Source organism: Eupeodes corollae, chromosome 2 (assembly GCF_945859685.1).
Source record: "Eupeodes corollae chromosome 2, idEupCoro1.1, whole genome shotgun sequence".
Taxonomy (NCBI): Eukaryota; Metazoa; Arthropoda; class Insecta; order Diptera; family Syrphidae; genus Eupeodes; species Eupeodes corollae.
In genome coordinates, this window is record NC_079148.1 from 104,354,470 (window position 1) to 104,369,440 (window position 14,971).

General features: G+C 37.1%; 1 protein-coding gene across 1 annotated transcript in view; it reads left to right on the top strand.

The window, feature by feature from the left end:
• The window catches only part of LOC129944062 (eukaryotic translation initiation factor 5B), a 236,194-nt gene that overhangs the window by 1,275 nt on the left and 219,948 nt on the right, over positions 1-14,971 (top strand). The window contains exons 3-4 of the mRNA XM_056053221.1: positions 8-2,159; positions 2,251-2,383. Coding sequence (XP_055909196.1) covers positions 8-2,159; positions 2,251-2,383 — 2,285 coding nt within the window. The remainder of the gene's footprint in view (positions 1-7; positions 2,160-2,250; positions 2,384-14,971) is intronic.

Below are 14,971 nucleotides of genomic sequence, written 5' to 3' on the forward strand. Positions count from 1 at the left end.
ATTACAGGAGGCAAAGCCCAGGCTCCAGCAGCAGTAGAAGATGTGGACAACGAAGGAGATGATAATGGTGAAAGTACTGTCAAGACTGCCGCACAAAAGAAAAAGGAAAAGAAGGAACGCCAAAAGAAAGAAGCTGCTCTAGCTAAGCAAAGGGAATTGGAAGGGAAATCTAAGCCTTCCACTGATCCTCAACCAGAAGAAACAAAAGAAGCTTCTGTAGAACCAGAACCAGAACAGGCGACAGCGCCGGCGGCGGCGGAGAAGGAAGAATCCACAACCCAAGACCAACCAGAAGACAACGAAAAATCATCCAAGGATGATAAGAAAAAGAAAGGCAAAAAAGACAAGAAGGAGAAGAAGGTTGAAGAAGAGAAAAAGGACGATAAGAAGGGCAAGAGCGGAATGAGCAAGTCGGTGGTGGCTGCCATGCAGGAGCGACTCAAGAAAATCAAAGAGGAAGAAGAACGTTTGGCCAGAGAAGAAGAAGAACGAATCCGTCTTGAAGAGGAAAGGGAGACCCAACGTTTGGAAGCGATTCGCTTGGAACAAGAAAAGAAGGAGAAGAAAAAGCAGAAAGAGGCCGAACGAAAAGCGCGCTTAAAGGCCGAGGGTAAGTTACTCACAAAGAAGCAGAAAGAAGATCGTGCCAGAGCTCAGGCCATGTTGGACGCGCTGAAAGCCCAAGGATTAGAAATTCCCGATCCAACTGAGAAACGTCCACGACCAGGAACTCGTTACCGTCCATCCAAGAAGAAGGGTCCTGCCCAGAAGCAGGAAGAAGAGAAGACTGAGGATCAGTCGCAAAATGAAAGTTCCAAGGATAATACTCCTCAGCCCGAAGACGAGAAGAACTTGGAAGAGACTGTAAAAGAGTCCTGGGATGCTAGTGCCAGTGAGGAAGAAGAAGAAGATTCTCAAGAAAAGTCATCAGAGGCAGCACAGCCAGGGGAGGATGATAATGCTGCACAAGACAAAGATGACGAAGAAACCGATTCAGCCGATGAAGACTCCTCCGATGACTCATCCGACGGCGACGACGATGATGGCAGTGATGGAAGCGACGGTGACGAAAAGCGCTACGATCCCAAAATGAAACGTGAACGTGCCCTCTCCCGCATGGAAAGGGCTCGTGAGGAAGCAAATAAACGTCGAACTACCGATGATCTGCGTGCAGCTGTAGTGTGTGTCCTCGGACATGTAGATACCGGAAAAACCAAGATCCTCGACAAACTGCGACGAACTCATGTACAAGACTCTGAAGCCGGTGGAATTACCCAACAAATCGGAGCCACAAATGTCCCAATTGATGCTATCAAAGAACAAGCAAAGGTAGTTAAGGGTTCCAATGACTTTGAACATCGACTTCCAGGTCTCCTTATCATTGACACCCCTGGTCACGAGTCCTTCAGTAATCTTCGCAACCGTGGTTCATCCTTGTGTGATATATCTATTTTGGTGGTCGACATTATGCACGGTCTCGAACCGCAGACCATCGAATCCATATCTCTGCTCAAGAAGAAAAAGTGTCCATTCATTGTGGCTCTGAACAAAATCGATCGTCTTTACGACTGGCAAGTTATGCCACGTAAGGATATTCGTGACGTCATCAAGGGACAACAGGCCAATACTCAAGTTGAGTTCCAGCAGCGTACCAAGGAGGTAATTCTGCAGTTTGCTGAACAAGGTCTAAATGCAGCCCTCTTCTATGATAATCCAGATCCCCGCACGTATGTGTCTCTGGTGCCAACTAGTGCCATCACTGGTGAAGGAATGGGTAACCTTTTGTTCCTGATCGTTGAATTCTGTCAGAATATGTTGGCCAAACGTCTCATGTACAGCGATGAGTTACAGGCAACTGTGCTCGAAGTCAAAGCCATCCCAGGTCTGGGAACAACCATCGATGCCATTTTGATCAACGGAAAGTTGAGGGAGGGACAAACCATGATTCTAGCGGGAACAGATGGACCCATTACAACTCAGATCCGTTCGCTTCTCATGCCACAGCCACTGAAAGAGTTGCGAGTTAAGAATGCCTATGTAGAGTACAAGGAAATTAAGGCAGCTCAGGGTGTAAAGATTGCAGCAAAAGATCTGGAAAAGGCAATTGCTGGTATTAATCTTTTGATTGCCAATAAACCAGATGAAATTGAAATCTGCCGGTGAGTATTTATTTCTATTTTATAAAAATTATAATATTTTATATTCTGATTATTTAATAAAATTGTGGATTATTTTATTTTTTGATTTTAGTGAGGAAGTAGCTAAGGAACTGAAGAGTGCTTTGAGTCATATTAAACTTAGTACACCTGGTGTATTCGTTCAGGCATCGACTTTGGGTTCTTTGGAAGCTCTGCTGGAATTCTTAAGGACATCCAAAATTCCGGTAAGTCTTCTTTTGATGAATTTTATATTTTGAATAAGTAAAACATGTCGGCGAGTTTCATAATAGATACAAATTATTGTAGTGAAGAAATTTAGACAACAACTTCAGTTTTACTTGGATTAAAAACAGGACTTAAAAAATTACAGCAGAAACAGTTAGAAGTTAGTCGGCGGATAAAAATGGATGATAAAATGAAACAATCAAGTAGGGAAATAAATCTTTGAATCAACGGTAGATAAGTTTCAGTGTGACAGCGAAGTTCGTTCCTAAATGTCTGAATTTTGACCGAAATCCTCATATGACGATCGTTAAGGGAAATTTTATCAATTAAAAGAGTTTTGTAGGCCAAATTTACATTTTTCTGTTTTGCAGGATCGAAAGACAAACGAAATTCCGCCGTTTTTCGCGATTAAAGAGGCTAAGGGTGTTTTTTAAAAGGTATTGGACGGATTTTTCAAAAAAAACATACAATTTATAAAAAGGCATGAAATATTTACTTTAATTGATACTACGGTCCATATAATGGTCCATCCGCTTAGTTCAATTTTGGCATACTATTTCCAACATTTCGGCCGGTGTCTCATAAATAAATGCTTCCAATGCGTCAATTGAAGTAATGTCAATTGTATAGACATGAGCTTTAACATAGCCCCACACAAAATAGTCTAAAGATCGCACGATCTATGCGGTCCATTGACCAGTCCCGAACATCAATATAAAATGTTCCGAAATCGCCACTGTTGTTGCGCGTTCTGTGTGGCATGTAGCACGGTTTTTTGAAACCACATGTCATGTAAGTCAAGCTTTGCATTTTGGGCAAAAAAGAGTTGGATATCATCTCACGGTAGCTCTCACCATTCACAGTTACGTTACGATTCGCATCATCTTTGAATAAGTACGGTCCAATGATGCCACCAGACCATAAACCGCACCAAACTTTGACATTTCCTGGATGCATTGGTATCTCTTGCAATGCTTTTGGCTGATATTCACTCTAAAATCGACAATTCTGCTTATTTACGTACCTATTGAGACAAAAATGAGCTTCGTCGCTGAACACAATTTTTCGGTAAAAAAGTGGATCTTCGGCAAATTTTTCAAGAACCCATTCATCAAAAATTGTACGTTGCAGTAGGTCGTTCGGTTTTAATTCTTCCACCAGATGTATTTTAAAAGGCATCGCACCTAAATCTCTCCGCAAAATTTTCCACGTTGTTGAGAAACAGAGGTCCAATTTCTGCGAACTGCGACGAATCGATAACTGATGGTCCATCATATACACTGGCTGATACAGCTGCGATATTTTCTTTAGTTCGCATTCTACGTAAGCGGGTTGGTGGTTTAATGACCAACAATGTAAATTTGGTGTGAAATTAAGTCACAAGTTTTGGTGTACGTTGACTCTTTATTTCATTAGATAATTAATACATTTTTTTTACATATTCAATTTAAATATATAATAAAAAACTTACTTGAGTGTATATGGTTTGGCCTATATACAATATTATAGCAAAAAATACCTTAATATCTAGATTTGTATCTTAAAAATCTTCATTTATTATACAATTCCATCCGCCATTTCCTTTAGTATGGCAATAAGCTCGGCTTCATTAAGGCTTTTTTTTTCCAAAATATCTCACCCTAAACTCTTTCATGATTGGACAGATGCAATAAAATGATGAATGTGGTCTCGTATGTTTAGATTGCAAAGACTGCAAAGTAAAGGTAAATCTGGGCGATGAGGCATGAAGCTAAGTTCAAGTAATTCTCCTCTCGTTTTAAAAATAGTGCTAATTTTATTTAATGGCTTGTGTGTATTATTACCAAGGCAAAAATTTAAACGGTTATAATAACATCTTAAAAGCGACGAACGGGCCTCAGATGCGTTTCTGTCGTGCAAAATGTGACCATATTTTTCTAAAAGTATATCAGACTTTTTCCTCAGCAGGGAAGGTTGTTCATTTTGAGTTACCATCAGATTCATACTGCAGGTATCCTCCAAACTTTCCCATTGCGTCGCCATATGTCCTGCCGCCATAATTGAACACTTCAGTATGATTTTTGGTATTCTTGCATCATTCATTTGTTAATAATTCATTAATAAGTTTAAAGAAGAAATGTCTCCAAAAATTTGTTTTCAGAATATCGAGACCATCATTTTTACCGCACTTCTGCCCCAACTTGGAGTCCCGGTAAAAACTTTGTCCTCGATTATCTTTCTGTCGTCGCGAACAGCAATTTTTCCTTTCCTTGGGACCTTTTTAAGGAGCATCTTTCTTATGCGTAGGGGCTTCGCTCGCTTAGGTTTTTTACTTTCAAGGTATTTGAGTTTTTTAGCACATTCCAGGCTTTTTCACGAGACTTTATTCTCACAATTATTGTTGCTCCAAGTGTGTTGCGGTTGTGTATGCTATAAGCGGATTCGACCAAAGAGCTTGTATTGGTTTCATTCAGAAGACCAGCGCAGATGGACTTAGCTTTCTCACAGGAATCCGGGTTGTTTGAAGGAAGTCGTACCATCTGTTCCTCCTCCTCTGTTACGAGATTCTAGCTGGACTACTCTTTGTGACACTTCTTCGTGACGTAAAAAATCTTGCAAAATCTTCATAAAGACGTTGTACATGGGACTTGGATGCAAGATTTTTAAAGAGTTCATCGTTGTTTTCCTTAAGCAACTTCTTCATTATCGCTTCAACGTCTATTTCAGAAGATTCCATAGTAGATTTGATAACTGTGATTGCTGTAGATGAGTAGCGCTTTTCACTTTGTGGGTGTTCAGGGGATGTTTCTAATATTCCTAGCTTACTCATTAATTGAGGTTAGCTAATTTGATTATTCTATTTTAGCAAGTTAAGGGATTTTTATGAATAGAACTTACTTGAATTTGATCTTTTCTTACAGAGTTGATTTTGATACGCAACTTGAAATCTCTTTATAAATGTTTAGGGATTTCAATTTATGTTTTTTTTGGAATTTATTAAGAAAGCTCTGATTTTTTTTTGCAACCACTTTCGACAACTTACAAATATCACATCAGCCCGAATAGCACCCATTACCATAAAATGGAAGAAGCACTCGATGAACTTTCTTAACAGAGCACGCATTTTGATAATAAAATTCAATAATTTGCCTGATTATAAGGTTCGCGGCGAATCGTTTTGCCAGCGATTTTGCCATATTTCAATTATTGCTTTCGCGAACTTGAAGGCGAATTTAAAATGTCATAATGTTTGTTTGTGAGTTGCAATCCGATAGCTTTTTTTTGGCGGATTCATAGGCGAAATAGTGTTCACTATTGTTCACTGTTCGATTGTAATTAAAAATGTGAGAAAAAAAAAATAAGAAAATTAAGATAAAGTTAATTTTCTTATATTTTATCCACTATCCACAATGAAATATAAAATTTTGCATAAATCACCGCAAATTTCACAAATTCAATCAAAACAAAACAATTTTTGTTTAGAAAGTTGTCAAATCACTGGAATATAGAAAGAAAATGTCAAACCAAAAGTTTCAAATCATTGGAATATAGAACAAGAACTAAGTTCGTTAATAAGGAAATACGACGTGAGTCGAATTTAAAGGGTCGAATTAAAAACGATCCGCCGCGAACCTCATAATCAGGCCCCAGTGTTGCCAAAAAGATAATAGCTAAAAAAAATACCTTTTATATTTGAATTCAGTCATTCTTTGAACGGCCTTATTCTCTATATTGCATAAAGTCTTATATTGGTCTTAAGTCTTTTTGAAGTTCAATTCAAGAACTCGAAGCACGCAATTTCCAGCAAAGTTTTTTTTTCCTAATTCTTCCAAATGATCCGTATTTTAATACTCAGTTTAATCTTGGAGGCTTCGTTAATAAGCGGAAAATTGCATTTAAATGAATAAATTAGGTGGCACAACAATCCTTGTGACTTAAAACTCTCAACCACTCCTGGGTGGGAGTAATTTCAGGGATCGAGTGGGCCTACAATTTGTATGCCGAATCCGAAATGCAAGTCTGAGAAAGCACTTTTCATGTCAATTCCTCGCAAGAAGCATAAACCCATGAACAAAACTTTTGGTGGCATAGGCAGGGATTAACCCAAGATCATTACCATGACAATGTTACGCACTAACCATCACCCTACGGGTACTGGCATTTGGGGTTCCAAGAATGATTATTGAAAAGTCTCTATCGTAGACGTGTCACTTTTGTGTAAAATTTGATGTGTGCACAATTTATTTTTAACAAACGGATCGTGCCTCACAAGCAATTGAGGAAAATCGAAATTTTACCAGAACCGCGTCATTTCTCGAAGTGATCATCATAATTCTCAACTGAGATCTTGTGATTTAATAACATTAGTCATTTTTAATTTATTTAGTAAACTCGACATTTTTGTCAGAGTAAAGAACTATGTTTTCGTATCAGTGAGACAAGAGGCGAAAATATCGATGCTGTTAAGGCGCCCGTTGCTAACGTTCTAAATCAATGAATTTTATGCCACCATTTTCAAGAATTCTGCATCACTCAGACCACATTATGGTATGTTTTGCATAAGGATCTTGGTTTAGACCCATACAAGATCAAGCTGACTAAAAAATAGAAAGATCCTGCCCCAAATGAGACATCACACCTTACAATCAATTTATTCAAGAGTATTTTGTAAGTGTTATCTCAAGAAATAGAAAAGTCGATTAGCCGTTTCGTTGCCTCTAGACTATTTTCTTCAGGGCTACTTTAGGTCATTAGTTTATGTTAAAAAGACAACGACAATGACGAACAGTGCAGTATTTTGGTCGTGAAGCTGGCCAAAAATATTTGGGCACATTTTTCGTATCAAATAGGTACGAAATGGCTAAAAAGTTATTTGGGAGGATACATTTTCATTTTAAGGTACAGTAAAACAAACTTAAATGTCCATCCCGATTAGCCGAAAAAAAAAATTAATAAAAATCAAAAAAGTACGTACAACACTGCCCTATAATTTTTTTGAAGCTAATATTTTATTCTTTGTTTTGTTTTTTGATTCAAGTTGCTTAATTAAATAGTTTTTGAGAAATTAAGTTTTGAACTTGAAATTTATAAAAAAAAAATGTTTGTCAGTTTTTAATTTATTTATCGACATTCCTTTTGTCAATATTTAATGACCTGGGGTGGAATCGGCTAAGGTGATTGTTGATAAATGACAATCAAAATGATCGAATTTGATCTACATAAGGTGATAGTCAAATTGATACCTAAAAAGCTATCACAAAAAAATGTGATTGTCGTTTTCAAACAAATTTGTTTATTCCGAATAGAGCTACCAGATGCTTACACGAACGACTGGAAAATTTTATTAGTTCACTTTGTTTCATTTAAAAAACACATTCCTGTGACCGACAAAGCTTACGACATTCGAAAAAGAGCAAGAAAAGTAAGAATTTTATTCAAAATCAGTCAATTTGAAACTTTTATTTAGATATTTCATAAGAATCAATTTAAAATTTCACCAAGGCAACAACGAATTTTGACAATTTGAATCTGAAATTGTTCAATCGAATTGAATTGAGTTGAATCATCTTACACAGACGGAATGAAAATGATAGTCAATTTGACTATCAAAAAATTGATAGTCAACAATCACCTTAGCCGATTCCACCCCTGATATATTTTTAGTCAAATACTTAAGACTTCATTTCGATAAATGTCATAGTTTATAAGAAAATAGAAAACTACTGAAAGATACTTTTTCTTAGAAAACCCCTTTTTTTGTTTTTTTTTTTTTTATAAGTGAAATGTTCTTAATCCGGGTGTTCAAATTTCATTCCAAAATTCTATGTCCCAGTATGCAGGTAACCAAGTCTAGAATACCTGCGACCCTCTCAATCCAAAATACGAAGAATTGAGATGTGGATTAGTTGTATACTTTATGAGTACAGGTCAATTATTGAATAAATAGATCAATCCTTTTTTGTTTTTCCTTCCGAAACTTGACCAAGATTAATTTAATGTTCTCTTCATTTATGAGAAACATCATCATTAACATCTTCATCATTGTATTTGCAATCAAAAATTGAGCCTCTTTTGAAAACGATTGTTTTTTGCCTTACTTGTCCTTAAACTACTGAGATAAGGGTCTGACGTCAATAGAAGCCGGTCGTTGCACATCCTTGTTGCATGCAGTCCTAGAGAATTTTCGTGAAAAGTGTTTCCTGTATTGGCTGAGATATTTATTCCTAGCTTCAGAAACTTCTTTGGACAACTTGCTTATTGGCAACAATGCATGGGATATGACACTGGTAGAGTGGATTAAAATCTTATGCACTGTTTGAGACATAGGCTGTCTATCCATTGTAAATTTTTCGAATTTTTGAAGATCTATCTCATAACCAGAGGATATCACCTCTAATATAATTTAGAATTGTATTGCGTATGTCAGTTCATCAAAGGACACACTCTTTCGAAGTTCCTCTGTTTTTCGACGTTTTGTTCGGTCACTTGATTCCCCGAACTCTTTGCTTGGGTGACCTTTACACCTTCCGTGAAGTATGCCAACAGGTAGTGTTACTCCTTCTCTAAGCCACTCTTCGTTCTTATCTAAGAAACGCTTTTCTGTGCAGTTGCAGAGTTGCCATCTCAGTTGTTAGTTCGCTTTAAACGTCTTGATAATTTTTGTAAGTTCATCCATTTTCTCTGGGGGACAGTTTGTGATTTTTTATCCAAATATCGTCGTCGTTCTATGAAAACTCCCTAAGTCCATTTTCCGCAAAAATTAAATAAATACACTAAGTTCATGCAAATGACAAAATCTATATTTTGTCGAAACTCCCTAAGCTTAAGGATGCACCATTTTTAAATTATAAAGAATTAAAACTCCCAAAAGCTATTGATTTGCATGTTGATTTCAAACTTCTAATGCAAATATCTCAAAACACAAAAAATGGACTTAGGGAGTTTTAATAGAACGACGACGATATTTAAGTTTAATGTCAAGGAGGTTTTGTGAGCTTCCTCTTACCAACTCATGTTTTTCTCATGTGAGCTGTTTCCTGGTCAAAAACAAGGTGGACTTAGAGTCATCTGAAATAAAATAAAAAAAATTGTAGTTATGGTCGCTTGAAATGAGTTTTTTTCAACAGCTTTGTTTTTTCTTAGGTGAAAACTTGTGAATGGTTCTGAATTGCAGGATTGTTCTACATATCCAGAAGTTAAATAATATACATGACAAATTTTGATGCGGGGTGTGTTGCCAATATTCGAAAACACTAATGTTTGGTAAAAACAACTGAATCTCAGTCTATCCTATAGACTTCCCAATCAATGTAGTGTATTCCAGGCAGAAGTAATGGCAATTAAAGAAGAACTATCCTGGCTCAAAGAAAACGTTATATCTTGTAAGGATATACGAATCTTCTCAGACAGCCAAGCCGCTCTTCTCCGCGTCTGTCTCCACAAACTCTCGAACAGTCCACGATTGTCAATCATCTCTGAATGAGATAACGGAACAGTTTAACATTCACCTCATTTGGGTGCCGGGCCACAGAGACATTCCGGGAAATTGCAAGAAGAGAAGCTCGCCAAAAACGGAACACTTCTGCCTTATGTTAGACAAAAACATAACATAGGAACACCACTTGCTACATGCAAATATCTTCTCAAGCAATATGCTCTAGAAACAACAAATGCTAGATGGTCACAAAGTACCACCTGCCTACCAACCAAGCAAATATGGCCAAGTATTGACTTAAAACGGTCAAAAAGCTTGTTATCACTGAGCAGATAAAGTATAAGCTCTACAATTGGAGTAATAACGGGACACTGCCTCATAGGAAGACATGCTCTGAGGCTAGGGGTCTACACAAATGACTTCTGTAGAAGCTGCATGGACGAGGAGGAAGAGTAAACAGTCCAACACCTTCTGTGTACATGTCCAGCACTCTCCATTAGAAGGAATAACTTTCTCGGTAATCCCTTCTTCGATAATACCAGTGAACTGGCAACGATTGACACAAAACGTCTCTCTAACTTTATTAAAAGTACAAAATGGTTTGTTTAAATTCATTACTCTCCCATGAGTAACCTCATTAGTGGTATCACAATGGACCCTTGAGGTCTTCGTGTGTCAATGACATCTGGACAGCCACTCCAACCTAACCTAACCTAACCTTGGTGAAAAGAACGAAAAAAGTGCAAATTTTTTAAATACATTCTTTAACTCATCGATATGAAGAACTTAAGTTGAATATATAAAAATGTCTACTTAAAATATTGTACATACCTTAATTTACGATATCCATATAAAATTTTTTCACAAAAATCACTTTTAAGATTAAAAAAAAAACACACACAGAAAATACACTTAAAAAAAAACGCAAACAAACTCGTGCTTATCCAACAAGTGCAAGTTGTAACTGATGGTGTCGCGGACGGGGGTGACGAAATTATAGATCGATTTTACTTAACAGCAGCCTGGTTAAATAACTGTTATGGGACACATGGTTGATCATGAGAGTGAAAGTTGACAAAATTTATTTATGGCCACGTTTCAAGTCAAAATACCACAATGTGCGACGCGAAGTTGAGAGAATTCAGAGCCGTTCCGTCCAGAAATGTTTGTCCGAGTCACCGAACGTTTGGATCCAACGACTCGTCTTCTGCAAAAGTGCCCACGGTGGCTATATGAACAAAGTCTAGTTCCATTCATAATTCAGAGACTCTGGTGAATGTTTAACCGATGGTTCATTTTGATTTTCGCCTCAAAAATTTGGCAAACCACTTTGTTCTGCAATTCTTAAACAAATAAATAAACAAACAGACTGTTGCTAAATTATTTTCGTTCAGAAAGACTACAGAATACCTTCACTGTGTGGCACCGGCCGGTTGCGGGTTCAGCCAAGTGCATTCTACGTTATGAATGAAAAATAGCCCTTCAAGCTCTCGGAACTCATTCATCATTCTCGATTTTGCAAGCAATTTACATCACATGAAACTTACCGTCATCGTTGGTATTTCGACGTATAATTTTTATAACTAAACGAACAGTATTCTTATTTTAAATTGCATTCATTGGGACGACAGCTCCCCACCTTCTTCCTTAGTGTTGATAGTCAACAAGAAAATACAAAATACAAAAATAAAAATAAATCAAGACATTATTTTAAATCTCAGACGACCACTAGACTGACCCCTTGTGGCATCTCGTTTTAAATTAACATCTAAAAATTCCTGCATATTTTTAGGAACTATTTTCTTTCTCTAAGCTAAGCTCTGTGCTATGAGACGACGACTACGACACGGAAGATACGTTAACGTTCCGCTCGCCTTCCATCCCAAAGTTCAAATTCTGTACAAACCATCAAGTTATCATGAAGACTCGTAAAAGTGCATATAGGATGCAAAATGTGATCTCATATTCATGAATGAAAATTGTTGTTTAGCATTTTTATTTCTTTCCTTCCTTCGACTATAACTTATGTAATCCCACTGCACAATGTTTAGTCACCTGGTCTTGTGTTATTTTTTGTTGTTGTTCTTTTTTACACAAATGTGAACTTGAGTACTTCGAAAGACACAGAGGACATTGTTTTGATTTTGTCGGTCGTTTTGGCTGGGCTGTTGTGTTCTTCGAAGCAAAACGAAGACATTTGCCAAGACTTACATATCGTCGCGTCCGTCGTCGTCGCCGTCTTCGTTGTCGCGCGAATAGAAGAGCTGCAAAAACAAAAAATTCTAAGAAAAGAATAACAAAACTGAATCTATGTAGATATATAAAAACAAAGACAAGAAAAAAAAAAGAATTCTTCTGATGAATAAAAAGTCATCGGAGGAAGTACGACCGGAAGTTGTGAAAAGTCTATTTCCGTTGTATATCTCTTGATTTAAAATCTGTTTTAACTTCTTTTTTTTTGCCATGTACAAAGCTTGAAGTTGCTGTTAGGTAGGGGAGGGGGTTGGTGAAGACAAAACCTCTCGTGTACAGGCTTTTTTTATGAAATGTATGTTGCTTATATCTAAGATACTTAAGAATGCACTTGAAAAAGACTTGAGTCTTAGCTTTTCCCTACACTCATGTTTGCGCGACTTAAGTTTGTACTTTTTTGTTAATTATATTAAAATTTGATTCCCCTCAGCACTTTCGAATCGAATCGAAAAGTTCCCTATATTGTTTGTGTGATGGTTTCGTTTCTCATAAATAGACACCGGCCGGTCGACCGAGGCGGTTGAATGTAGGTTTAGCTTCAGACCTCTTACTGCGCGAAATTCCTATAGACGCGTGGGTGGTGCAACAACCAGCTATACTCGTGTGTAGGTATATTTTTTCGAAGTCGATTTATAGAAACGCCAACCCAAAACACCTTCGCTTGTACAAATATTTTATTTGCCTTTTTATCAACTTATCTAGCCCATTCATTCATTCAATTCATTCATAGCTTTGTTAAGGTGGCTGAAGCTGAAGCTAAATGCTTCGTTGATTTTTATTTCTTTTTCTCTGCCTATGATGCCTTTTTTAAGCTGTTGCTAGGAGAGCTTCTTTTTTGCCATGAATGTGATGAAGAATGCGAATGCCAATGAATGAAATTATATATTTTTCCCTCTGTTGCCACCATGTGTACATATGTACGTATAGACGTAGCTAATATGTAGTTGATTCACTATGCAATAGTTCGAGTCTCTTGAACATAATGGAACACATAAAGTGAAAGCTTATAGAGCAGCCTTAGGTTGTCGGCGAGGCGTTGGAGGTGGTGTGAAATTATTACATTTTTTTTAACTTAATAAATAAATATGTGAATGAAATTTAAACAATGTGGGGATTGTTAGAGGAATTTTTCAAATTATTATCTTTGAACTAAACGCAAAAATAAAATAGAAATTATGAGAAAGATTTTTATAATTTCTTAGAAATCGATTGGAAGCTGTTGTAATAACGATTATCGGAGGATTTCCGTTTCAGTTAAAGATCTTAGATTTAGATTGATTTTATTTAAACATACACTTTTAAAATTTGATGTCTTTATTTAAGTGACATCCATTTCCTGTAGAAGGCTTATGATTACAGTATTTGAAAGAAAGTCACTGTGTAGGATAAATTTTCTTATTTCTCTCAATATCGCACTTCGCCCAAAAAATTGAAAAACATCCTCACACTCCTTCAAGTTGCACAGGTGAGGAATGTAGTTCAGATTAAGTAGTTCTCCTCTTAGCCGGAACATGCACGAAATTTGTTCGATGGTATATTTGTCGTGGAAGTAGTTTCTTTCCCGGGAATCGTAGTCTAGTCTATCTAGTAAATCATGCAGTGAAGTGAGCTTTTGGCTTGCTCCGTGTATTGTTCTCATGAGGCTTCATCCAGACGAGCTATTAGGCGATATAAAGTTGGTTTTCAAGAGGAGAGGTTACTGTAGTTTAGGTGAACAAGTTTTATCCAGTCTTTAAAGCATCCACTTCGGGATTGGATTGTTTGAAGAACTACTTTTTTTGGGAGACGATAACTTGGCATATCCATGGGCTTTGAGGATGTAATCGACCTGCAGCTTGAGAGTTTTTATAAATAAAGGCAATAGACCTGATTCCAACATGATCATGTAGTTTGGCGTACTCGAAGGAAGGTGGAAAGTCCTTTTAATGTAAAATCTAAGCCGTTTTTCCACTTGTTCATATTTCCGACCTCCCCAAGCTTGCGCCGCTTAAAACATAATTGATTCCGATACAGCTTCGAAGACCCTGAATTTACTGAAATGTGTGATTTCCTTATTAATAAAAAATTGCTTCCATGCTACGTTTATAGCTTTTTTAGCCTTAACAAGTTTGTCTGTGAGATGTTTTTCCATGCTCAAGTTCTTAGTAAAGCAGACTCCTAGATATTTGTATTCTTTCACCAACTCTTCTAATTCATCATTATAGTGCCATTGCTCATTAACCAAATCTTAATCCGCTATTCTTAAAAACGATCACTTTGAATTTTGTTAAATTAACCACTAGGAATAGGGATAATGTCGTCAGCAAAAAGAAGAGCTTTAAAGATAACACCTGCGTCCTCGATTCCTGCTGGTAATGCTTCGACAATATCATAAATGAAAAGTGCAAACAAGCTTGGACTGAGGGCACAGCCCTGTTTAACTCCTGATATCGTTTGGAACCACTCTGATAAGCATTGGCCATTCCATACTGATGCTTTGGTTGTCTTGTATAAATTTTGCGATACTGTACCGAACTTAAGCGACATTCCTATCTGGAAAAGCTTGTAAAATAGGGCATTGCAATCCACGGTGTGGAAAGCAGATTTGAAAGCAACGAAGAATGCAAATATTATCTTATTTCTTGATAGAAACGAGTCAGAAATCGAGTGGAGTACAAAAATGTGATCAACGGTGTATTATCCCGATCTGAAGCCAGCTTGGAACTCACTGAGCAGATTATAGGAGTGTATCCATTCATTTAAACGGCTGAGCAGAACCGAAGTAAATATCTTATATGACGAGTTCAAAAACGAGATTCCTCTGTAGTTTTCCGGAATTTCAGTGCTTCCCTTCTTGTGGATTGGGAAAATGAAGGCATCGCTGAACTGGTTTGGGATGGATCCTCCCTTTTAAGTTTAGGTAATTTTTCTTCTAAGAATA